The 27,315-nt window shown below is 43.4% G+C and overlaps 1 protein-coding gene across 1 annotated transcript in view; it reads right to left on the bottom strand.

Moving 5' to 3' along the window:
• Positions 1-27,315, bottom strand: part of Micu2 (mitochondrial calcium uptake 2) — a 78,962-nt gene that overhangs the window by 25,024 nt on the left and 26,623 nt on the right. The window contains exons 3-5 of the mRNA XM_021182414.2: positions 11,215-11,246; positions 10,354-10,429; positions 1,510-1,557 (exon numbers count right to left, since the gene is read on the bottom strand). Of these exons, the coding sequence (XP_021038073.1) occupies positions 1,510-1,557; positions 10,354-10,429; positions 11,215-11,246 (156 nt within the window). The remainder of the gene's footprint in view (positions 1-1,509; positions 1,558-10,353; positions 10,430-11,214; positions 11,247-27,315) is intronic.

Consider the following 27,315-nt stretch of genomic DNA (forward strand, 5'->3'; position numbering starts at 1 on the left):
CAATTATTTAGTTGTTAGGTGAAAGCTAAGTATTTGTAGCTAGAAAAACTTTCAAACTTGAAATAGAGGACCAGAAAGTATGTGAGCAAGAGCTGGACAGAGAAAAGAAGGATCAGGTTTCCTTTCTTTCCTTTTGTTTTTGAGACACTACTGTCTTTGATGTTAGAGCTCCTGAGTCGTGGCATCTCCCAGGAGCTGTGGCTGTGCTGCTCGCCCTTGCCAGGAAAGCACTGTGGGAACTTGTTTCCTCACCTCCACCCTGGCCTCTCTCTGTCCTCACAGCACTCCTGGCAGTTTCAGAGCAATTCTTCTTCTTCTTCTTCTTCTTCTTCTTCTTCTTCTTCTTCTTCTTCTTCTCATAATCATCATCATTATTTACTTTCTTAGTTTTTTTAACTTTTAATTTTGCCATTTTTTGGACATAATATAATAATGTATAGTGGCAGGCCAATATACCTCTAATAGAATATGTAAAACTTTACACATCTACAGAACACTTAGCAAGACTAAGATATTAACACTGGTACAGCATTATGAACTATGAACAGCAGATTCTATATTTTTCACTAACGCTGTGTTTTGTTTTAGAATGCAGCAAAGTATGCTGCATTAAGTCACCAAGTCTACTTAGTGTCACCTACATCTGGGATTCCCTTGGTCTTTTCCTAGTTTTCACCACTAGAAAACTTTTGAAGGACAAGAATATTGTTCAATGTGAATTAAGGTTGTTTTTTAAAAAAAAATCCCCAAGAGGCCAAACATGGTGGCCCATTCTTTAATCCCAGAGACAGAGGCACGTAGATCTCTGGGAGCTCAAGAGAACGCCAAGCCAGTCTGGGTCACACTGTGAGACTCTCTCTCAACAAAACAAAACCAAGGCCCCCAAAATAAAACAACAAAATTCTCTCTCTCTGAGGAGGCTTTCTCAGAAAACATTAACCACGATTTTTTTTCTCCCATTTTTTCAGATAATACTAGCCATGATCTTTCTCTCTAACTCTCTGAGAAAACTAGCCATGATTTCTCTCACCCCGTTCTGTCTCAGACACAAAATTTCTGGGTATGGAGAGAGAGGAGATCTCAGAACACACTTTAACATTATTTTGTTAAGGTTCCTGTGTGTGTGTGCGCGCGTGCGCATACGTGTGCACATGTGTGTGAGCACATGGAAGCCAGTACTTTGGATGGCTCCCGTATTGCTCTGTACCCTCCTGCCCTCACAGAATCTGGGGGTTTTCCGCTGTTTGACTAGCCTGCCTAGCCAGTGAGCTCCCGTCTCTCTCATCTCTCTCACCTTCATGCCTGGCTTTCCCTGAGTGCTGGGCACCTAAACTCATGCTCTCACGTTTGTATAGTAAGCACTTTACCTTAACCCACTGAGCCATCTCCTCAGCCCTATTGCCAACGTGTTTAGTGATAAAGAGGTAAATTCCAAATTTCAAAAGTCCTGTTTGTTAAGGACATGATGCCACATGCTGGCTGTAAAGAGAAGTGGCACGATATACTCACTTGTGAGGATTGTAAGCAAGAAAAGATACTCGGTATATGAAATTACCCCTGGAGGAGAAAAAGAAGAACAAATCAGGAGATACATTTTAGATGAGAACCACAAAATAATACTGAAACATCACCTCTGTAAAAATAGACATTTTAAAACTGCATCTCTCTGGTCCAGTGGAAACCACTGTATAACAAGAACTGAAATACAGCCTGGGTTTAAAAAAAAAAGACCCATGCTTCATCAAGTTTTAGGAGGGCATGACAGTGTAACTGGGCCATGGACTGGACATTATTTTTGGGTGTGTCTAGGAGGGTTCTCCAGTTGAAACCAGCCTGTGGATGGGTAGGTGCAGTATAGCGGGCTGATCTCTCACACATGGGCATCACCTCGTCTGTCCAGCAGGATGATGGAGAAGGTGGAATTCTCCCTTTCCTTGCCTGCTAGGCATCTCACTTCATCCTCTACCCTGACACTGGGGCTTCCAGTCCTGGCTCAGTTAAGATTCCCTTTTCTCCAATGAGTCTAGCTAGTGTCAAGTTGACAAAACACTGGCCAGCACAGACGGGCAGTGGCTTGAGCCCAGCTGGTGAACAGGCTGCAGGGGTGTGGCTCTAGGCACTGGTTCAGGGACAATTCATGACTGAAGTTGGGCTACTATGAATAGCACTACATGATTTCTACTGAGAATGCTGGGTCACTGACTTCTTTTGTGGGGAGGGTGTGTGTGGACTTGATGACTTGAGAGTTATACTTAGAAATATGAGGCCACAGGCAAGTGACTGGAGTTGACACAAGGTAGTATTCAGCGCCTGAGAGCCCATATTTAACTGCAGGGCTTGAAAAATGGGTCCTGGGTATGTCTGAGCTCCAAATCAAGCTAGCTTTGGAACTAGCTCTATATTTGGTCACTTAACAAACGTTCTTGTTGAGTTTTTTGCTGCTGTAATTAGAATGTCAACAGTAAACACACACTGTATCAACAATTCAGTGACAGACAAAAGCACACAGAATGACGCTCACTTATATATTCTTATGTTAGATGAGACTCAAGTTCACTGTCCACTCCTCAGTCTTACTTCTCCTTTGAGTCTCACCTCTCACTGTATTATTCTGAAACAAACCCTCCAGATCACATCACTCTTTGAAGCCTCCCAAGTAAATGCTCTGAATGTTGGGCACTGACTTCCTAGTCGGTCAGCAGCTCTCTGCTCCCTTGATTTTAGAGCGGCTGTGCTTTCTTAGACAAGTGAGGACATAGAGAAATCTTCAGGTGCCCTATGAGGACTATTCAGCGTTTATATGAAGGGAGAATCAATTCTATGTGTTTGTCATGTCTTGCTCCTGGCAGAGGTGATCTACTGCTAGCTTGAGGATCAAAGCATTTCAGCCCTTGGCAGCCTGAAAAAAAAAGGTGGAAAATAGTGTTTTTCTATATTTCAAAGGAATACAGCAAAGAAAAAAAAATGAAAGAAAAAAAGCCCAACTTGTAGATTGTACTGGGCTTGGTGCCAAAGGAGATCTCCTTTCTTTAAACACAGGTAAATGTCCTTTAAGCATAGACAATTTTTAAAAGGAAAATTCCAGTGTCTTTCTCTGAAACACTGAATTAAAGTAAAAGGTTTAAACAAACCCTGTGAGAAGGTAAAGACACAAGCCTGTGCTCACAACGTGTTACAACATCAGAGAGGCAGCAGTGGCCAGCATCTGCCTCAGAAAGTGGCTCTAAGAGCCCGACCTGGGGCACTCAGGAGAGCTGTGCAGTGCCCGTTTGTTCCCCTGGAAGGCACACGGAGCACTGCTAACTGGCAGTTTCAAAGCCGCACAATGAACAGGGAGATCTCTTCATTATTTACTTATTTAATATGTTTTGGTGGTTTGCCTGCATATGTCTTTGCGCCATATGAATGAGTTACAGACAGGTGTGAGCTGCCATGTGGGAATTGAACCTGGGTCCTCTGAAAGAATAGTCAGTGCTCTCAACCACAAAGTCATCTTTCCAGCCCAAATATGGAAATGTTTTTTAAAAAACATATTGTTAAAATTTTAATAAAGATTTTGAAAGGGGCATTTGGAGAGATAAGCCAACAATTCTTACACCTCCAGAAACATTTTGAAGTTGGAACCATGTTCAAACACGAGTATATTCAGATAACAGCAACAACATGTCTTAAAATTCATGGTCAGAAGATCCTTGAGCAAAGTGTGATATTGAGAACCTAGCTGAGTTAAAAAAAGCAGAATAATCATAACTTATAATTTACTTTTCTTTGTAATGCATAGTGAATTATTTTTATTTTATCTCAAGGACATTCTACCTTTTGCTGGTTATGCTATCAATTCTGATAAATCTTATATAGGGTGAAATGGAGCAATGTAAACTGTTATTTACACAGTTTTATTAACATTGATAATGTACACGTGAATAAAACAGCTGTTGAATCTTTCCTTTTTCCCTAGAAATTTATATTTCAATGGAAAACTAAAACCAACAAAAATTCCTGTTAAGTCCTTCCTTAAAGTTTTTTTATTTGTTAAAGTCCATTATGAATTAGCTTGGCTGACTTTGGAATCCCTGTTAAGATAAGGCCATGGTATGGCAGGAAGGCATCCGCAGAGAGGTGTAGCTGAGAGGGATGGCCCTGTCCAATGGCTGGGTCTAGACTGACTGAAAAGGGACCATGGAGAAGGCATGGATGCCAGAATTGATCTTTCTCTGCCTCCTCCTTGCCATAAATACAGGGAAATGTCTGAGTCTCTCGACTTCAGAACACATACATTCCTGCAAATCCCCAATATGAAAATTGTAGATTATCATCTCTTAAAGCACATAGGTTTAGTCTGGTGTTTTGGTTTGGAAGGATCCACTAGAGCAGAGGTTCTCAGCCTTCCTTATGCTGCAGCCCTTTAATACAGTTCCTCATGTTCTGGTGACCCCAACCATAGAATTATTTTGTTGTTACTTCATAACTGTAATTTGCTACTGTTATGAATCGTAACATAAATGTCTAATATGCAAGAAAGCGGATATGGGACTCATTTGTGAGGTACAGGTTGAGATCCCCTGCTACAGGGGTTACTGCAGTGTAAAGATCACTGGGTAATTTAGTATATGCAATATAGTGAAATTCTGTGCTCTCCACTGTATATTGACATACTGAGAGGTGAACAGAAACTGACAAAACAGCTACTGGTTAATATTTACTAATATACAGAATTATGTATATATATGTATTTATTTGGAATAGGCCCTGGAGATCAAACTCAGGACCTTACCTGTTAGCCAGGGGCTCTATACCACTGAGCCATTCCCCTAGAGCTTTTTTGAAGTTTCCTAAATGTTTATTTTTCTTTTTTTTATTAGGTATTTTCCTCATTTACATTTCCAATGCTATCCCAAAAGTCCCCCATACCCTCCCCCCCACCTCCCTACCCACCCACTCCCACTTTTTGGCCCTGGCGTTCCCCTGTACTGAGGCATATAAAGTTTGCAAGTCCAATGGGCCTCTTTCCAGTGATGGCCAACTAGGCCATCTTTTGATACATATGCAGCTAGAGACACAAGCTCCAGGGGGTACTGATTACTTCATATTGTTGTTCCACCTATAGGGTTGCAGATCCCTTTAGCTCCTTGGGTACTTTCTCTAGCTCCTCCATTGGGGGCCTTGTGATCCATCCAATAGCTGACTGTGAGCATCCACTTATGTGTTTGCTAGGCCCCGGCGTAGCCTCACTAGAGACAGCTATATCAGGGTCCTATCAGCAAAATCTTGCTAGTGTATGTAATGGTGATGTTTATTTTTCAAACGAACTCTTTCTCCACTGTGTTTACTTCCCAACTTCACTGGCAGCTTTCTCTTGACTTTCTATTTGTTTTCCTCTTTCATCCTATCTGACTTCCTTCTCTATTGTCCTGTTTAGGATCCATGAATAATTAATCAAACTTTTTCTAAGTAGTCAATATTCTTAGTGGCTTCCTCCAGGACTGTCCTCTACTTGCCCAACATAACCCCAGCTTAATTCAACTGCAGCATTCTACTGCTCCATGTGAGATGCAGGAGGATAGTCAACTGCTGACCATTGACTCTATGCTTCATGAACTATGTCTCTGCTTAAGGCTTCTCAAAATTCTTGCATTATTTCCTTACCATAGAAGTTTCTTCCAACCTCCTTCCTCTACACATAAGCCTTACTATTCTGTTTTGTCTAGGCTGTTCCCCAATACTTGCTACTAATTTGCAAACACAGTATGCCAGATGGGCATCATCTATTCATTCTTCCTCCTGGCACAACAGAAAACCTAGCAGCTGATGGCACGGCAGTCCTTTTGGCTTTCAAAGAACCCTCTTTCCCTACTTTCCAGGATTTTGTCTTGCTTAAACCCCAAACCCTTCTCTTTCATCAATAAGAAATATGCTCTCCACCCTAACGAAACTAACATGCCCTCAACTCTATGTCTTCACTCTCAGCTTCCTCCTCCTAACTCCTCTGCTTGTGTGTAGGTCTTTCAACCAGATTTCACATACTTTTCTCATGATGACACCCAGTTCTCAAAAATTTGCAACATGGCTACAGATCTCATTTCCTCACTAACCTATATCACTCCAAGAACCAAGTACTCAGGACAAAAATGGTAGCCTAGTAGCTGGTTTATGTGACTGATAGAGGCGAAGAGCCAGGATCAAATATGGCAGACGGGATTCCAGAGGGAGAAAGGGACCAGCAGTGGACACGACAAAGGAGTGACTGGAGAGCTTGTCCACTGGGGATTCAAAGCCATAGTTCTGGTGGTGCAGCTCCAGTGCGTGGGGGTGGGGAGCAGAGCCTATCCAAATGGAAACACAGGTGGCCACGGTGAAGAGCAATGCTGCTCAGCACACACGCTCACAGTTGTAGGAAACCTCAGGACCATTTGGGTTTGGTGAGAAAGCATGGTCCACAGTGCTGAGCAGTTCCATACTGTGTGTATGGACAGTAAAGACCTACATACAAGTATGTAAAGCATTCCTCATGACTTGGAGGGCTATAGCTGGGTGCCATCTTCACTAGGAACCTACTATTTAAGACTGATACCTTGGGGGCCTGAGAACAAAAGATAATTACAAATCAAGGACTCAGAAATCAACTGACCACAGACCCAGGGTGAGGCAGCTGTGAAGAATTTGCAGGTGTCTGGAGGCTGGGGTCAGGATTACAGGAGGAAGACACCCTGCTCTTTGTGGCTAGGGGCAGATCTCTTCAACCGAGAGGAAAATGGAGTCTGATAGCCCTAAGCTTGAGGCCAGTGGGTAGTTCATCCTCAAGAGGCATCTATTTGCCAGGAAATCCTTTTGTAAAGACTCAGAATTCTTAAGCTATAGGGAATGCTGTCTCCTCAGCTGCAGCCCTCCAGCAGGGTCACTTAGCGAGTTTTGAACATAAAGGGACAGACAGGCCTGTCTATAGAGATCTCTGCGCTGTGTTTTTCTTCCCTTACTCCCAACACACTTGGGAGACGCCCTCAAGTATGAGGCTCTTGTGGATAACAACTCCTAAGTCTCCAGAGGATGGGAAAACCTGTCAGGCCCACAGTCTGCAAAGCTAACTGTGGCCAACAGAGGGCCCCTACACTCAAAGAAGGGAAGTTACTCAAGTGAAAACTGCTCTGGCTGACTTCTAACCCGTGTCCAGTTCAGGCTCACAGCAGTGTAAATCATGGCAAGACATAAGTCTGCAAGTTCAACTGACAGTGCTCCTTATCGCCCACTGCAGAATTTAGTCCTAGAGAACTCAGAAAGAGCTTCTCTGATACTTCATCTGTTACTGCCATTTCTCTTTTTTCCTTTATACTACTTTTTATTAGTATTTTGCCTTTACTTTAAAATTTTTTATGTGTATGAGTGTTTTTTTCTGCATAGGTGAATACATGTGTACCACTTGGATGGCTGGGGCACTCAGAGGTCAGAAAAGGGCACTGGATCCTTGGAACTGGAGTTATGGATGGGTGCTGGGAATAGAAACCTGGTTATCTGCAAAAGCAAATTAATTCTGAAGATTCTTTAATGGATTTCAAGCCTCACAGATCAAATGGACTCAATAAGGCAGTTACAGAGTACTCTATCCAACTTTCTTCTGAGATCACATCACAGGCCAGAAAGCCAGTCTTAATACATATAGAAAGAAGTGAAATAATTCCTCTATCTCTTTAGATCACACTCAATAAAAGCAGAAATCAACAGCTAAAAAACCCATTGAAACAAAGCATGTATTTCTATATTGTGCAATGTAATCTTATATTGTGTGATGCACTTTAGGTAACCAATTAGTGGATCACTGCAGAAACTGACAACTTCCTCAAATCAAAGAAAAGTGGAAGCACAACTTACCAGAACCTCTGGGATACAGGTAAGACATCGGTTGAGTTTATAACTATGACTGCTGTGTTTAAAAACCACAGAGGGGCTGGTGTTGGAGAACCCTGCTATTAAGGTTGTAGTCTACCACGTCCAGAGGGCTCCCTTTCTCAGCAGGGCTTCCCTTTCTCTGCCTAACCATCCTTGGAGAGGGCCTCTGAGCACGGATGCCTGAGCTTTTCTCAAGACTGACCCTGTGCAGAGCTCTCTGACTCAGCACACAAGCACCTCTCTAGCTTTCCACGCTTCTGATAATTAGTGACTGTGTCATAACCAGTCACCCTTTCCACCCTTACCCCTAAGAGCCCTATATACCCGAACACTGGAACAATAAACTGGAGGTGTCTCACGGAAGCTGTCTCCGACTGTCCTTCCATCATACTCAGTTGTCTGAACTCTGCTTGCTGCTTCTGCTCCCTCTGACCTGGAGGGCCGGTGGCCAACAACAGCCAAGGAGAAGGAAGACCCACAGGTGGGATGGCTTGGTTAGTAAAGTACCTCCTTTGCAAGCACAAGGATGGGAGTTCAAACACTGCCAGCTACATACAAACCCAGCCTCCTCCAGAGCATGCTGTGAGCACAGCACTGGGCTTGGTGAAGAGGACCACTGGGATTCACAGACTAGTCTGGACTAACTGGTAAGATCCAGGCCCTCGAGAAGTCCTGTCTGAAGGGGGTGGACAGGGTTCCTGAGGACGGCACCATGGGCTGTTTTCAGGTCTTCCTACGGAACTGCACATATCAGCATATGCACATATACTGAAAAACACTGGTCTCATATCTGAGTAACTCAAAGGTGCATCTAAGTATTAGAAAAACAAGAACAAGGTGAACCTCAAAGCAGAAGACAGCAAGAAAAATGAGGGCAGAAATTATGAATTAATGAAATGGACATTAAAAGAACAATACAAAGACTTAATGAAACAAAGTAAGTTTTTAGAAAATGAACAAGACAGAAAAACTGTTAGTCAAACTAAAAGAGAGGGAGGATGCAATGAATCAAATAAAAGATAAAAATGGTGACAGTGATATCACAGCAGACCTCAATGGCATCCAGAGGATCATTAGGAGGACTGCCTTGAACATTTATATCCAATAAACCCAGACAATCCTAAAGAGGATTCACAGACACAGGTACCCCACCAAAGTTAAACCAAGAGGGTATCATTAATTTAGACATATCTACGATGATACTAAAGTTGTAAGGGTCTCACACTAACACCACCAAGACCAGATTCCTTCCCTCATTCTACTGAACCTACCCAGGAAGAGACAATGTTAATGTTCTTCAAACTGCTGCATAAAATAAAAAGGTGAGAAAACTACAAACTCATTGTGAGAAGCTGGTGTTAACCCTGATACCAAAACAACGTAAGAATATAGCAGCAACAGAAAGCTGCAGACTGGAGCTGGTGAGATGGCTCAGTGGTTAAGAGTGCCGACTGCTCTTCTGAAGGTCCTGAGTTCAAATCCCAGCAACCACATGGTGGCTTACAACCATCCATAACAAAATCTGATGCCCTCTTCTGGAGGTCTGAAGACAGATACAGTGTACTTACATATAATAAATAATAAATAAATAAATCTTAAAAAAAAAAAAGAGAGCTGCAGACTGATTTTCCTGATAAACAGACACAACTTCTCAGTAATTGGCAAATTAAATTTAAGAATGCATTAGGGAGCACAAGCACTGCGACCATGTTGGTTATGTTCCAGGGATGCAAAGACGGTTTAATCTATGTCAATCGAGAGATGTAATACAGACTTACATCACCATTTCAGTCTGTGCAGGAAAAGCCGCATAGACATTGGGGCACAGCCTTCCAAAGGCAAGGGTTCCAGGGTTCTGCCTGCATGCCCAGCCTAACTCGCCTCTTTAACATGTTCCTTCAGCCTCTGTGAAGCATTCTCTCTCTCATGGTTTCCCTCTGGCCATTCTGCCTGGCCTCTTTATGGGCTCTCCTCTCATCTACTTCTTTGCATGGTGATCTTCAGGGTTTTCTGACTCTTGCCAACTCCTCACTCCACAGGCTCCTCATTCCTTTTCTAGGGCTTCATCACTGAGGTGCTAGTGACTTATCTTTAATCCCTTAAAAAACTTGAGAAAGTTAACTCCTACACAATCAATCATTTATTATGCCATGAAACACCTATTGTATCACATGGTATAAGTATCCCAGTTTAGTTATCTAATACTGCTTAGTTAAAAATACACAGACACACACACACACACAGACAGAGACACACACACAGACACAGACACAGACACACAGACACACACACAGACACAGACACACACACACACAGACACACACACAGACACAGACACACAGACACACACACAGACACACACACACACAGACACACACACACACATACAGACACACACATACACACATACACAGACACACACATACACACACACAGACACACACATGAAATCTAACAATGACTGACAATTACCTTTATCACCCAGATCTCTAAAAAATGTTGATCCACAGCGTGCTGTTTGGATTCCTGACAGTACATCCTCGATATCCTTTGAATACACAAATTAAAATCTTTCAATTTAAGGTATACAAGACCATCTTCCATATCACTCTAAACAGACAAATGAAAGCCCCTGTAGGGGGAGATGCTGATATTAAAGTATGGTTCCCTAATTGGTTCTTGATTTGGTCAATAAAGGAGGCTGGGAGTCAATTGCTGGGTAGAAGGGATAGGTGGGGCTTCTGGGTCCCAGGACGAAAAGGAGACTAAGGGAAAGAGGGGAGGGGGTTGCGGGGGGGGGCTTTTTCAGTTAGGTTTTGGAATGAGAACCATGTAGCTATCATTTATGATCTCGGGGAAGCTAGAACTAGCAGATAGGCAATGAGGTTGGCGGAGGCTGGCTGAAACAGGCTAGCTGATAAGTTTAGGGCAGGAGATTCTATGCCCAGCAATTGTGTTAGTAGGCAAATTCTAAAATAATAAAACTGAGCAAAGGTGGGTAGAGAGAAGCCAGGTTGGTGATGGAGGCTTGGTGAAGCTAAGAGGGGAGGAACAAAAGGGAGGGGCCAGGTCGTAGACAGCAGCTCCAGGGTCAAAGCTCCCAGGCAAAGGCAGTAAGTAGCGGGAGGCTTGGGGAAGCCAAGCCAGAGGAACAAAAGAGAAGCCAGGCCTGGGGCTGGGGCTGGCAGCAGCTGATCTCCACCTCAGTGCTAGGTGCTACGGCTAAGCCAGGAGGGGCCTGAGCACAGGAGCACAGGCCACGCTCAGTGCTCACCCGCAAAGGCAAAGGCATGTTTGTAGAGATTACACACAGCAGCCCCCCACATCGCTTACCTTTTTTGCCAGCTTCTTGACCAGTGTTTTACCTGCAACAAAGAACCATGACTTAGGAGTCACATTCCTCTCAAAACTCAGAAGAAACTAAGGAAGAAAACCCTTTCTAAAACAAACACCTCAACTGAGGTAAGAAAGGAAGTTGGCAGTTTTAGTCAGTATCTTTAACCAGGAGCCAGAGTTCTGAATCTGAGCACCACGGTGCTACAGTGTCTGCAAGGTCATGAGCACCAGGGTGCTACAGTGTCTGCAAGGTCATGAGCATGAGGGTGCTACAGTGTCTGCAAGGTCATGAGCACGAGGGTGCTACAGTGTCTGCAAGGTCATGAGCATGAGGGTGCTACAGTGTCTGCAAGGTCATGAGCACCAGGGTGCTACAGTGTCTGCAAGGTCATGAGTACCAGGGTGCTACAGTGTCTGCAAGGTCATGAGCACCAGGGTGCTACAGTGTCTGTAAGGTCATGAGCACCAGGGTGCTACAGTGTCTGCAAGGTCATGAGCACCAGGGTGCTACAGTGTCTGCAAGGTCATGAGCACCAGGGTGCTACAGTGTCTGCAAGGTCATGAGCACCAGGGTGCTACAGTGTCTGCAAGGTCATGAGCACCAGGGTGCTACAGTGTCTGCAAGGTCATGAGCACCAGGGTGCTACAGTGTCTGCAAGGTCATGAGCACCAGGGTGCTACAGTGTCTGCAAGGTCATGAGCACCAGGGTGCTACAGTGTCTGCAAGGGCATGAGCACCACGGTGCTACAGTGTCTGCAAGGTCATGAGCACCAGGGTGCTACAGTGTCTGCAAGGTCATGAGCACCAGGGTGCTACAGTGTCTGCAAGGTCATGAGCACCAGGGTGCTACAGTGTCTGCAAGGTCAACTTTCAGTCATACACATCTGAATTCTTACAGTCTTTCTTCCCTGTGGGCACTGGACATTGGTTTGTTCTGCATGATTCCTGTCTAGTCTTGTTTGTTAAAATTAGTCTTGGTTTTACTGCAAGCAGCTCCACCCATGTTTTGGAAAGCTATGCTATTCTGAACCTAAAACACTGAGTTTGAGAGGCGATGGAGACTGTCCATTCTCAGGTGGTACTGCTCTTCATAATGCCTCATTAGAAAGCAGAGATCTGAACTTCTTTCAAGTTTGCAGACCCCTTTCTCTTAAAACCTTTTTATCCTTATTGTTACGTGCGTGCGTGTTGTCCTATGCAGGCCACAGCACGTGTAGGACCATCAACTTTCAAGAGCCCCTTCTCCTTTCCCTCTTGGTTAGGAGGCAGGTCTCTCATGATCTTACTAATGTGTTTTTGTTAAGGCCAGCTGGCCTGAAAGTTTCTGGGCAATTTTCCTGCCTCTGCCTCTCATCTGAAAGTAGAAGTGCTGGGATTACATACGTGTGCCACTGCATTTGTCTTCTTATGTGGGTTCGAGGGACTGAACTCAGATCCTCAGGCTTGTACAAGAGTGTTTTTTATCTCCCGAGCCATCTCACTGGCCCCTCAGCCTACTTTATCACTCACATGATTTTCTTACCGTTCACTATAATTCGAAAGCAATAACACTGCTTCCTTTGCTGGAGTTTATTCTGATGAATCAATCCTGAGCAGCACAGACTTTACTTCTTCCCTCTCATGAACTCCTTGTACAGCTACAGGCATGGTCTGTGCCACACTGAGAGGCCAAGTGCTTTCAGATAGGCTTTCTTGGACTCTGAGGCTCTTAAGTCAGGCTATAAGCCGACCACGGGCAAATTCTATTATTTGTTCATGAAATGTCAAGATTAAGAAGTATTAATGAAGCCGGGCGTGGTGGCGCACGCCTTTAGTCCCAGTACTTGGGAGGCAGAGGCAGGCGGATCTCTGAGTTCGAGGCCAGTCTGGTCTACAAAGTGAGTTCCAGGACAGCCAAGGCTACACAGAGAAACCCTGTCTTGAAAAAACCAAAAAAAAAAAAAAAAAAGAAGTATTAACGAAAGTTAATTGTGACTACTGATTTCTTACTTGCTTTGAGGACATTTTTGTTATCATTACTTTATAGCTGCAGTTCTCAAAAGTGACAGGACTTTAAAAATCTTTGCTTGAGCTCCATTCTAGAGATTCTCTTTAGCTATCTGAAAGGGGCTTTACACAGAACTTTTTAAAAGCACCGATTCTCCGCCTCTACCCTGTCCTGTGCAGAAAGGGTTGAGATCCACAAAACTAAGGAGATCACAAATTCAAGGCGAAGCAATGCTTGTTAATTAGTTTTGTTCTAATGTTATTATTGCCTTTGCCATAACAAAGTTATTGTGTTACTATTACTATTTTATTGTTCAAAAAAAGGAGGAAAATTTTTGAGTTGACACACAATTTTTGGCAGACAGTATGTTTGTGTTACATATCAATCACTAATTATTTTTGTATTGCAATGTTGGCTTTGAGCTGAATAATTTATTCTTAGATGTATATTTTTTAACATTAAACCTCAAATTTTAATGAACTTTTTCCCCAAAGATTTATTTATTATTATACATAAGAACATTGTAGCTGTCTTCAGATGCACCAGGAAGGGCACCCGATCTCATTTATGGGTGGTTGCTGGGATTTGAACTCAGGACCTTTGGAAGAACAGTCTTACCTGCTGAGCCATCTCACCAGCCCCAAACACCAAATTTAAAAAAGATAATAAATGTTAATGAGAATGCTGGGCAGTGGTGGTGTACGTCTTTAATCCCAGCACTCAGGAGGCAGAGGCAGGCAGACTTCTGAGTTCGAGGCCAGCCTGGTCTACAGAGTGAGTTCCAGGACAGCCAGGGCTACACAGAGAAACCCTGTCTCAAAAAACAAAACAAAACAAAACAAAATGTTAATGAAAGGGGAAAAGCCTAGAAGTACTAAAGAGTGCGCACTTCACAATTGGTGCTGAATGTCACTGTGCAGCTGGAGACGCTGCTGCGACCACGTCGGGGTTACAGGCTACTACCCTGATTTCCACCAAGTATTATGTGCCTGTAGTGACAGTTCTTGGTTATTGCTGCCGTCATAGGTGATACCAGCTAGGTAAGTGACTATATTATTTACAACTATAAGTGTCTGTAAAGTGTATAAAATATAGTCATCCAATGCTGACTACATACTCTAGAAAGCGATGTAATATGTACATTTTAACTTTTGGGTTGTTTCTGAGACAGGCTATGTTATATAGTCCAGACTGTCCTGACGCTTGCTTGGTAGTATAGGTACACCTGAGACCAGCCATCCATCTTCTGCCTTACTTCAGGAGTTTGTGTGGCAACATGCCCAGGAGTAGTTTAACTTTTTAATCTAACAGCTTAATTATGCATATAATTGTAGAGACAGTTTTATCACTTTTAATTAAAATTCAAAATATTAGGTTAAATGTTGATTTAAAAATTTTCATAATGCTTTTCATTTTTGTTTCTTGAGGGTAGTCTTGTTACGCATCGCAGGCTGGTCTGGGACTTGTGACTCCATCCCCTCGCCCCCACTTGGTGTGTGCCATCAAGCTTGGTCTCCTAATGGCTCTCTAAAGTTTATGCAAGATATCATTATTAGATATCATTAGACAGTAAGGTTACCCCTACCAGTTTCTGAAAGAGACTGTACACTATAAGAAAGCATGTGGTGTAGCATTAACAGAGTGTGAAGGTAGAAGAGGATCAAGAAGCTGAGGTGGCCTCTTATATGTCATGGTTACATCCTGTGTTTGGACTAAAAAAAAATCATGTGCTTTAAAAAAATCTACTTGAAACTGAATGAGTTAAAAGTAATGTCTGCTTGCTTGCAGCTAAAAGTTGGGAGGTGAACCAGGAACATTCAATACCAGAGAAGTGGCAATAAACAATAAACAGTGGAGCCATAACTATAAATATAAGCAGTATGCTACCAGAACTACAGGCAAGCAGCCCATTCTGAAGCCTCCTGAAGAAGGGGCGCCTCATGGCTTCTTAATTGTGTAGGTGAGTGATTACCATGGAAGTGCGGAATAATAACTGAGTACAAAGTTAGATTTCATACTATTTTTTTCTAGATCCTGGACTTTTGGATATAGTATTATTTTCCTCTTACATATAAAACTAACAAGTAAGAGGACTTAGGCCATAATACTGGTACTGGAAAATTTGTATTCTCAATCAGGTTTTTAAAAAATCAGGTACTGGACAACTTGAGCCAAGTGAAGAGAGCAGTGGGAACTGTGGACCCTTCCCAGAACTAATTCGTCATGTAGTGTATGGCTGTGAGGACAGTTTTGTTGTGAAGAAAAATTAAAACAGAAACACAGCTTATTTCATATTAATTGCAAAGTCTGTTGATTTGTAAATAGGAATCTAATCATGAAACGAGTGGGCGTTGTAAGTGTCAGACTGATCTGGTGGCTTATACGTCAGTCACAGGAGCATGGACGTGGGACCTGGTTCCAGCCTTAGCTTTATATACATGATAGAATTAACAAGGAACTCAATGAAATGCTTCAACTGTCAGAGGGGAGGTATGTTCTGAGCACTAAGCAAGTCTTGCAGACTAACGGTTCTTGCTGTCATTTTTCAAAACAACACAAACTCATGCTGAGAAATGAGCTTTAAAAATGAACAGTAGGGCCGGGCATGGTGGTGCATGCCTTTAATCTGAGCACTCGGGAGGCAGAGGCAGGCGGATTTCTGAGTTCAAGGCCAGCCTGGTCTATAGAGTGAGTTCTAGGACAGCCAGTGCTATACAGAGAAACCCTGTCTCGAAAAACAAAACAAACAAACAAACAAAAAAGAACAGTAAAACTCTGTTTTGTTTCCCATTAAAATAAACACAAGAGTGAAACAGAGATTATGTGTGTGTGCGCGTACACAGTAGCTTTTTATGCAGCCTGAAAGGCATCAGTGGGTGCAACAATGAGTAGATAGATGAGCAGAAGAAATGTCTCAGAATTTAGAGAGAAAGGTGGCAAGCTTTCTGCATCTGAGGGGTGCAGTCTGTCCCAAATTTTACAGTGGACAAGCAGGCAGTGCAGCCAGTCCCCAGTGGGGGTGGGGGAGGCTGGTGACGAGTCAGGGACAAGTAACTTTTCAGGTATTTGCTATCTTGCTGGGTGACAATTAAGAACATCCTTGTTGGTCTCCATGTCAAGTAAGTATGTGCTTGTGGGTGTTTGTGTGTGTGTGTGTGTGTGTGGTATGTATCTAGACTGGGTGATATAAACCTGGCTACTCTTGTACCATCTTCAAGTGCCCTGAGAATATTGATTTTTGGTTCAGCTGGAGTTCAACTTAGAGTCTTTGGAGTCTTCACAGCTTATATATTTTTGAATAGTGACTTTAGCATCCTGTGCTTTGAAAACGTTCACATTTCCATGTTCAACACTGCGTTACAGTACAGAATCAGCAGAGCTGTCCAGATACAAAGGGAAAGGAAATGTGCTCTGTCCATTCTATTCAGCCATAAAGAAGTTGTACGATCTGCAGGAAAATGGAAGGAACTGGACATCATATTAGGTCAGTAGAGCAGGTTCAGAAAGACAAACACATCTTCTCTCATATGTAGAACCTTAGTGAAGAGACATAAAAGAAAGGGGGGGAGGGAAAGCATGGGTGGGGAAGAGAGAAGGATGGGGCGAACATGCTCAAGCGCCATGACAGGAGGATATGGAAACACCATGCTGTAGCTCACTGCCCTGCACACTGAGTATGCTACACAGGAAGGAGAGGACAATGTTCTCCATCCATCTTGGTAACTTGAGCATAAAATTTTGCTCTTGAAATCTAAAAATAGTGCTTCCTGATAAATGTAATGAAATAGAACAATTTACTATTGAAAAGTTTATGAGAAAATTTTCAGTTAGGCAGGAAATCAAAATCATTAGGTCCTTTATTTCAGCAGATAATTTGATAATAGTCTTAAAAAGTCTTTGTGTTTACATTTCAGGACTACCAGTTCAGAAAATTATTTTAGAACCAGTTAAGCAAAGACTTATAAAAACCATACTCACTATGAAATTATTCATATTAGTAAAATAACTGTAGGAAATGTAAATGCTCCAATATAAGGGAACTCATTAAATTATAACATACTAACGAAACAATCAGAATATCTTCAGACAACGCCAGTGAAAGGGAACTACTCTGCACGGAACAGAAAATGCTAGGTTGTCAGGCACAGATTAGGCAGTGTGTGGTACAAAGCGTCTCACCTCTGGAAGGGTGCTTTAAAGGGCAAATGTATGGCATATGAATTATATCTCTGTAAAAAATTTACTGGCCAAAAAGAAAAAAAAAGGTGTGTGCTAATAATGCTCCCGAGTACTAGGTGGCGGCCACTGGCTCTAGCTGACTGTATTTTCTGCTCTACAGATTGTAATGCTTTAGTTTTTAAAATGTACGCCATCATCCCCACAACACTATTTTCTAATGATCTAGAAACAGTCAGGAGAGACTTTGGCACTAACCAGCGACTAATGGGATTAACTCCTGTTGCGGGATATTTGATCATGGTTCAGAGAAAACCCAACTGTTAGCAAAATATAAAAACTTAAATAGGTATTGTGTGTGTCAGATGCATTCAGACATGTCCTGTAGAGATGCAGCTTGGGTGTGCCTCTAAAAGCCTCCATAGGTAAGAATGCTAAAGAATGGAAAGCTCTTACCTGTTTTAAGGCAAGTTGCTTGGGAGAGGTCTTGTGGTCTTTGCTCTATGACCCAAGGAAAAGTCAGTTGGATGGCTCTGAGCTGCCTCACCACAAAGTTAAAATGGTTTGGCTCTCTACTGGTTTGGCTTATTGCTCTCCACCATGATGGTGACGTGGTTGAGCCTGCTAAGGGTGTAGGGGAAGACCTAGAGACTTCTTTTGCAGAAATGGACCTCTGAGGTCTCTCGATTTTTTTGGTCACTCTCTTTGGGCCTCTCTCTTTTGGCTTGGAAGAACTTCATGGAAGGAGCTCTGGGTATGAGACAAGGATTTTGTTTTTTATCTCAGGGCTTGCAGAAATCATAGAGAAGCAGCTGGCAGGACACAGGTAAAACACTATAGTAGGAAAGAGAGCTAAGGAGCCCTCTTGGGTTTGGAGGAGCTCAAGAGAAAGATAGACTAGCTTGGCAGACTGACACAGATAGGAAGATTTCTACAGAGCTAGCAGCTTAGTTGCTGAATCAGGCTTGTAATTAGATACTTTGCATATAGTTAAGACAATAAAGTTACTTTGCTGAGCTAGCAGGTTTTTACCACAGCTCCCTCCTCACATGTCATTATGGTATGAATATTAGATAAAAGGACAAATACAGACCCTAGGTCTGTGTGACTCACATGTACTACCCTGTGCCCTAGTATAATGACACGTGCCACGGTAAGTCACCTCACACATGTTCAAATATTTCTCAAACGTAACTGATCTTGATAAAAGTACAGAAGCATAAAGACTGGTACCCAGAGGGAAGGAAGTGATGGCCACTTCTGTGCCTCTAGCCCTGATCTCTTGAATGATGGATACCTGGAGCTCAAAGAGCCTAACCAGAAGCTGAGCACATTCCAGCAGGTGGGAGTGGCACCAGTTTCCTTTGCCCTGAGCTCCACCCACAGTGACTGAAGGTCAGCTGCATTCCCAGAGCTGCAGACACCAGCTTGCAGAAAAGTTAAGGCAGAACACGCTCCAGCACTGTGATTTCCAAAACTACCCCAGTAACCTCTTTCTCAGTTTCAGCCCCTGACACAAGCTGGGCTGATCTTAAAAATGCTTCTCCTATGTATCCTCCCTCACTGTAAGATCTTTTAAAACCATAGAAAACACTGAAAAATCCCTCTAAAATCATTAAAACAAACAAACAACAACAACAAAAACCCTGGAAGGTTCAAATGTAACAAGTGTCTATATTTTTGCCTTTCCCCTAACAGGAGCCAATATATGCAGAAGGAGCTACAGCTGCAGAGCTCCCACATGCTGGGCTCTCCATGCCCTACTCTTATATGCCTGACTCTTTACTACTAGTATTCTCAACTTACTGAGGTGGGAACAGAGGCCCATGGGGCTAGTGTTGAAGCCAATATTCAAAGTCAGGCATTGACTTACTCCTCCAGCATCCTGTGTGTGCTGCCTGTGGCTACCCTTCCGTTCTGGTGAGCCCTACAATCAGACTCCTCCACCTGTCTATCACATTCCTCATTTGCATAAGTGTGACTTCCCACCAGGCTCAGCATCCACCACCAACCATCATAGCCTGCCAGTCTGTCATACACAGCAGCCCCCTCTTCTTTTACTTTATCACAGGCTCGTGGTGACCCCCAGCCCTGGTTAGATCCGATTCTACCTAATCCACACCAGAACATGTAGGGTTCAATAGAGAAAAGTAGTCATAACATTTCTGCAAGACTCATCTCAAAAACTGGGCGTGGTGGCGCAAGCCTTTAATCCCAGCACTCGGGAGGCAGAGGCAGGCAGATTTCTGAGTTCTACAGCCTGGTCTACAAAGTGAGTTCCAGGACAGCTAGGGGTATACAGAGAAACCCTGTCTTGAAAAACAAAACAAAACAAAACAAAACAAAACAAGACTTATCTCAAATCCATTGTTAATACCCACTGGAATGACTTCATTCTCAAATGTTAAAAAGCTCATTTTATTCTGGGCTTTACATCTGAGCACATATGCAGGAAGGCTGGAGGACAACACTGGGGAGTCAGTTCTCTCCTCACAGCATGTAGGCTCAGGGGGTCCAAGGCACCCTTACCTGCTGACTCATGGCACTGCCTGCACACGGAACTCTATAAAGCCACTGGCATTTACACAGTCTTTCTTATTCCATTATCTCTTACTATTGAGGCTACTTCTGTAAGTCCCAATATCCCCCCTTTCTTACAGCCTGTAACTGCCTTCTTTTCCTGGAGAGCAGAGAGAGATAGTAACTATCCCTTTGCTGCTGTTACGGAAGGCCTTTCTAAGATCCCATCTTCCACTGTGCTCCTCACCCGTGCTCTCAGGATCTTAGTTCTAGAAGAATCCTCTGCTCTACCTCACTGTGCCTCAATCGTCCCCCTCAGCCCAAGGTGAAAGCTCTTCTATTGGGTACACTTCCACCCCACCTCTCACATCAGTCCTCTCCTTCCCTTAGGCAAAGACCTCAGTGTTTACTTCTCCTTTATGTACCCCACCTACTGTACTCAGACTCCCATGTTGACACTACTTCACCAACACCCCTCATGTTGCCAGCCAGTGATGAACTAATTCTTGGTCCTCATCTTGCTTGCTTCTCAATTGTACTTTCTGTGACTATTCCTTCTTCCTCAAAACCGCATTTGAATCTACTCCTGCTTTTCCTCCTTGTTCTGAACTGCTGTTCCCTCTCCTATGGGTTCCCATCTCTCCACCTCTAAATGCTGAAGTAGCCTGGAGTTCAGTTCTCTGACTTGTCTTTCTTGTTTGAATGTACATTTGAGATCGTCCAATAATCCTGCACACTCTTATTGCTGGTATCTCTAATGTCTAAGAATATATCATGGTGAACATGAGAATACCTGAAGGTTTTAAAAAGGAGACATCAGAGATCAAGAGCAACAGAGCACAAAGGGTGGAGGGACCAGCTAAAGGGAGACACACCCTTCCTGGCAAACAGGAGAGGGCGGGAAGAGGCTCCAGCTAGAGCAGTATCTGAGAAATCTAAAGGACTTTTAGCCTTCATTCCGTCAATTAAAAATGGGTACATACATCTTATCATCAGCAAGAAGGAAGGGTGTGACAAGAAGGAGAGAGAAGAAGGTGGGGATTTGGGCAGGTGGGTGAAGGAAGCTGGAGAATATGAACAGACACATGACAGGTGTGACTTGGAGGATTAGGCAAAGCTGAGGTTGAATTTAGGGGCTCCAACCTGTACAAGTGCCTGTCTTCCCAGCAGTTCAGGAGAGACAAAAGGGATATGGGCAAGTCGTTATCAGAGTGACAGTCACAAACCCCTGGCTACACGGAAAAGGAGAAGGGGACCTTGGGATGACAGGACACTGGACACTAGACATTTTTATGAGGTTTCAGAATAAACATACTGGGTAGCAGGTAAAGTGGAGGATAATGAATTAGTTGTCACAGATGGAGGTTCTGAAATCTGAGAAAATCTGTGAAATTGGGACAATTCTAGGTAGTAGTGTGGGTTGTGAATGGTGAAGCCAAAGTCACTGAAAGGAGTGCAGCAGGAAAGAATCTAGAAAGAGATGGTGTGTGTTGCAAGGGCACGCACAGCAGAGACCCAAGCTAGATACAGGGAGTTACTGGAGTCTATTTGGAAGTCCTATGATGCTTACATAAGTCTCATCAATTGTTATTAATAAAGTGTAGTATTTACCAAAAGGCCAAAAAGTTAATGCCAGGTAAATGAGATTAAAATCTAATAAGTCTTAGATTGCTTCATATCATTTCATTTACCCAGAGCACGGGTCAGTGGTTTTGCTTAGTTTTTCTTTGTTTTGCTGTTCATCACGATCTGTAGGAATGTAACCAAGATGATCTTATCCACGATGAAAAATGAGGATGAAGGACATCATATGCATAAAGGATGTATTATTTGGTCTGCAAAATTACTCAACTCTTGATTTGGCTCAGTGCCCTCTGATCATTTAACTGCATTCCAATGAATAATAAAAGTGGAAATGTCACAGTCTTTAATTATAGTTTACTGCAGCTCTTTGAACATATTTTAGGGGCTATTTTGATGTCTTTTCTGTTAAACCTGTTATCTGGTTGCAATTCACAAGCAATTTCTGTTGCTGATTTTGTCCAGTGATGCTACAGGCTCTTGCATTTTTGTAGTCTTTGACTTTTGCTGTTGGGCTCTGGATACTTTAGATAATATATTGCAGAGGTCTGGGTTCTAGTTCCTTCCCCACACTGAGAATCTGGGTACTAGCTCCCTTTGTCATCCATTGATTGTGAGCGTGCCCAGTGTCTGGCTGCACAGCACTTAGTAGAGACCATGTGTGCCCCTGCCCTCCCCGACAAGGCCTATTGGAAGTCAGTCACGGACAAGGTGCGGTTTGGGGGTCTGGAGCTCCTTTCTGACCTTGCAAGGTGCCGAGTGTGGACATTCTCATGCTGACCGATGAGAAATCTGGACACACACTGCTCTACAGGCCATCTTTCTAATTTACGCTGCCATGAAGGAACAACTCCCAGTGGGGTGATTAATATTTGTTAGGACCCCTGGAGGCTCCCCATTTTTTTCTCTTTCCTAAGTGTGCTTCGGCAAAGGAGCTAGCACATAGTTTAGCCTGTCTTCTTCACGGACTCTATCCCTCACCTCTCAACTTCCTACCACAACCTCTATCTATCTATCTATCTATCTATCTATCTATCTATCTATCTATCTATCTATCTATCTCTATTTGGAGACAGGATTTTGCTTGCTATGGAGTTCATCTGGCCTCACACTAGCAATCCTCCAGCCGCAGCCTCCAGCACGTTGAGATTACAAGCATGTGCTAGTATGCCTAGCTCACCCATTCTGTTTCTGGTGGTGCTTCAAAGTCTGCACTTTATGTTAAAGTCAGGTTACTATCATCAGAGAGACCAGACTACTTTTTTTTTTTCTTTTTTCTTTTTTGAGACAGGGTTTCTCTGTGTAGCCCTGGCTGTCCTGGAACTCACTCTGTAGACCAGGCTGTAGAACTCAGAAATCCACCTGCCTCTGCCTCCCGAGTGCTGGGATCAAAGGCGTGTGCCACCACGCCCGGCCAGAAGCTACTTTTTAAACCAGCTTCTGTCACCCAGGAAGAAACAACTTTGGAGGCCAGAGTTCTGCAGCCAACATAAGGACAATGGTGCTGCTCTTTCTGAGTAGTAATAGCCTGGTCCAGCAAGTGGACCTCAGGTCTTCCATCTCTTTTTCCTGGATACTCTCTCTGCCTTTCAAGCCAGAACAAGAGCAGCCAGGTCTCCCGTGTTCCCAGTGGAAGAGCATGCAAGGCATAAGGAGTGTGTGGGAGAGGATGCCCCACCCTTCATCCTCCCAGTAGTCAAGTACTAAAGTACAGCACCTTCCCACTAGTCCTCTGAGAACTAAAGTACAGCACCTTCCCACTAGTCCTCTGAGAACCGTGCTCCTGTTGGAGCAGTCTAGAATGAGTTTCTATCTCACTGAGTTGTAACAGGTAGGTGAAGGGGCCGGTGTTAAAGTACTCTAGATTTGAATATTTTCTTATTCATTTTAGTAGCTTTACTTGAATAGGTATTTCTATATTTCCTATAAAACCTCAGACTTATATCCAGACACTTTTTTCTATTAGTTTCAGTGAACCGTGGAGCTATGGGTTCTTTCCATTGCCATGACAGACACTGTACAGACACTGTTCATTCACTCTTATTGAATGGAATTCCCCAGTGTGAACATGCCCTGCTTTATCCGTTCTCTCCAGAAGGCGTGGGTGGTTTCCAGCTTTTCTGCTAACATAACACTACAGCTATAAATACTCTTTTGCATATATCCTATGGCACACCAGTAAATGCTCCTATCAGGTGTGTATGTATGTGTATATATGTATGTATGTGTGTGTGTATATATATATATATATATATATATACCTAGGAATGCAAATTTTGGTCAAATTATGTTTAATTTTCCAAAGCAATTAAAGTTGTTTTCCAAAGTAGTTGGAGTTTTCCATTTCCAATTCCAACCAAGAGTACATAAAGGTAAAGTCCTGGGAGCCCTCCACCTCTGATCTACAGCCTCCTCAACCTCTGTGAAGGGACTTGCCAATACAGCAAGTATAAACTTTTCTTTCACTACAGTTACAAACAAGGGAAGTACTTATATTCATTTTCTTGCTTCTTCCTCTGTGAATATCTATTCTTCCATTTTTAATAGCTGTACAGAGGGAGGAAGGGGGAGAGGAAAAGACCAAGAGGGAAAACTCTCTTCCCTGCCTAGTCTTCTTGTGGCAGCTCTAGGGATGGAAGCTGGGGCCTCACACAGCCTAGGTAAGTACACTGTCACCCTCAGCCCTGTGCAGGCTCTTCGTTGGATCTCCTGAGTGTTAAAGAGAGCCTGCTTTATTAAACTGTCCTGTGTGTGGAGAACCTCACCAGAAAGTGAAGCCAGAACAACCAACGGAAGATGCTTTGATAGTTAGACAACAGTCAATTTGTGAAGACAGACAGGACAGATGGATCTCTGGACTAAGGTAAATTCTAAGGACATCATTAAGAGATATCTGGGAGGCCGGGTGTGGTGGCACACGCCTTTATTCCCAGCATTTGGGAGGCAGAGGCAGGTGGATTTATGAGTTTGAGGCCAGCCTGGTCTACAGAGTGAGTTCCAGGACAGCCAGGGCTACACAGAGAAACCCTGTCTCGAAAAAAAAACCAAAAAAAAAAAAAAAAAAAAAAAAAAAAGATATCTGGAGCAGGGGTAGGGAGGGTAGGTAGAAGCTAATGGACACTAAAGGTTACTTCAAAGAACTTGTTAATTGGGGCTGTGATGAATTACTGCAGTCACCAGTCTGGTGATCAAGGCTGTTTTTCTGGCTTTGCTTTGTGAAGGATGTCCCTCTCAAAAGAATCTTTATGGCTTGCTGCATTCAGGAAGACAGGCCAAATGGCCCCTTCTGAAGTGACAGTTTCTCCAGTGATGCCACTTTGCAGTAATTACCATGTCACTTGGCACACCCGGAGATGACCCAGCCCTCACTCTTCCATGTGCAATCCTCCTTTAAAACTGTAACTTCCCATGTAAATACTGACTCTTGTCCTGTTTATGTGCTATAAATAAATTCTGCCAGCTTTTCGTCATGCCATTCAATTTCTTTAAGGTAACGTTTGAGAACAAAGTTCTATTTGAAGATGGCTGAATCTCATTCTTCTGGTTAGTACTTTTGTTTAAGATGTGTCTCTATCTTGGGGTAACGCACACAGACACACACCCTGTCATAAGGAGGAATGCTGCACATGTGCATCTCTGGAGTCTCAGATGCCCTGGCATCAGTTACTGATGGGCGATCAAGCAGGGTGCAGCTCGGCAGAACAGTGCCCTCATTGAAATCTACTAACTAACTCTCACAAGAAATCAATCCACTCTGAGAGCAAACCCTGTCTGGCTATAACAGTCTATTTAATAGAACTGGCACTGGCTGGGAGAGGCAGGCTCTTTTTTAAAAGCTGTATTTATTTTATGTTATGTGTGAGTATCCTGTCTACATGTATGTGTGCTTGGTGCCTGTGGCAGTCAGAAGAAGGCACTGAATTCCCTGAACAGGAATTATAGATAGCTGGTGAGCTGCCATGTAGGTGCTGGGACTTGAACCTGGGCCTTCTAAAAGCACGTCAAATGCTCTTAACTGCTAAGCCATTTCTTCAACCCTGAGTTTGGTTCCTAGCACCTATGCTGGGCAGCTCAAAACCATCTGTACTCAGGTGCACATACCCACACAGAGACATAGACACATAATCAAAGATAAATCTCTATTGATTGTGTGTGCCCACACATGCCATGGCACATGCCTTCAGGTATTGAAGAGCTGAGCACTCTTGCTTTTTTTTTTTTTTTTTTTTTTTTTTGGTTTTTCGAGACAGGGTTTCTCTGTGTAGTCGTGGCTGTCCTGGAACTCACTCTGTAGCCCAGGCTGGCCTCGAACTCAGAAATCCGCCTGCCTCTGCCTCCCGAGTGCTGGGATTAAAGGCGTGCGCCACCATGCCCGGCGCACTCTTGCTTTTTGAGCCACGTTACCCCTCCTCTTCAGGAGCTCTCATTCTTAAGCTGGTTTATACTCAGATTCTAGCAGGTAACAGATTATTCTTTAAAATATTTCTGACACAGGATCCTGGTAGCTGCTGGGAAGCTTCTGACCCAAGCAAGCCCTGACTGACCCTCTGCCTTTACTTGCCTCCAGGTTTTGGGTCAAGGTGTCCTGTGACCCCAATTCTGTGGTGACCCCTGATGGACCTGAATGGCTGATTTTATACTTTTCACCATTTTTTCTTTTTCCTTTTCCTGCTGTGAGGACAGGAGTGAGAATGTCCAAGTTATGCTCATGTCAGAGGTTAAACTACTCTATTTATTTCGAGTTTTTGAGGCTGGGTTTGAACTATATAGCCCTGACTGCCCTGGAACTATGTAGATCACAAATATTCCCCTGCCTCTGCCTCCTGTTTTTTGGGATTAAAAGTGTATGCCACTATATCTGGCCCAAACTACTGTACCAATGTAGGTCAACATTTTTAAAGTTTTGCCACATACTGCTAAATTTCCCTCCATAGATCTAGATTAAAGTAATCTAAACATGTTTTTATTACTTTATTTTTCTAATTCTGAAACCTTCATTGTTCCCTCAAGTTGAAGTCCACACAGCTCTGCCAGTTGTACCTTCTCGCTCTCATTTGTTCTTCAGTGATCCCCAAGTCCCCAGTCTCCAGTGTCCCGTGGATGTCCTGTCTCTGGGACGCTCCATCATGTTCACTCTGCTTTTGCCCTGCTCAGCTGTTCCCCGTGCACCCGATCCTGCTCTGACCACTTGCCTTGACCTCTGCCTTCTGTGGTACCAAAGTTACTTACAGTGAATCCAGCACTTTGTAGAGTGTCAGCATGACAGTCCTTACTGAACTATGGTGCATACACGCACAGTGAGAAGGGCTGGCTCAGGAGATAAACCTGGGGGTTCCTGCCACCATGGAATAATTATGAGTTTGCCATTTATAAAGTAATTGCACTTTGTTATTTTAATGTTTGGTTACATTGTTTCCTTCGGGATTTTTCTACTTACAACAAGATAACATAATAACATTGTGACTCTGATAAATGTTTCTCTTTAATAATTAGTCTACTATATTTTCTTCTCAATTTAAAACCTCAATTCCACTAAAAACTAATAGCCAGTTAAATAACATTTTTAGGTATCTGTACTGGCTGGTTTTGTGTGTCAACTTGACACAGGCTGGAGTTATCACTGAGAAAGGAGCTTCAGTTGGGGAAGTGCCTCCATGAGATCCAGCTGTGGGGCATTTTCTCAATTAGTGATCAAGCAGGGAGGTCCCCTTTGTGGGTGGTGCCATCTCTGGGCTGGTAGTCTTGGTTCTATAAGAAAGGAAGCTGAGCAAACCAGGGGAAGCAAGCCAGTAAGTAACATCCCTCTATGGCCTCTGCATCAGCTCCTGCTTCC

Source organism: Mus caroli, unplaced genomic scaffold (assembly GCF_978045245.1).
Source record: "Mus caroli unplaced genomic scaffold, Mus_caroli_1 scaffold_12, whole genome shotgun sequence".
NCBI classification, from domain to species: Eukaryota; Metazoa; Chordata; class Mammalia; order Rodentia; family Muridae; genus Mus; species Mus caroli.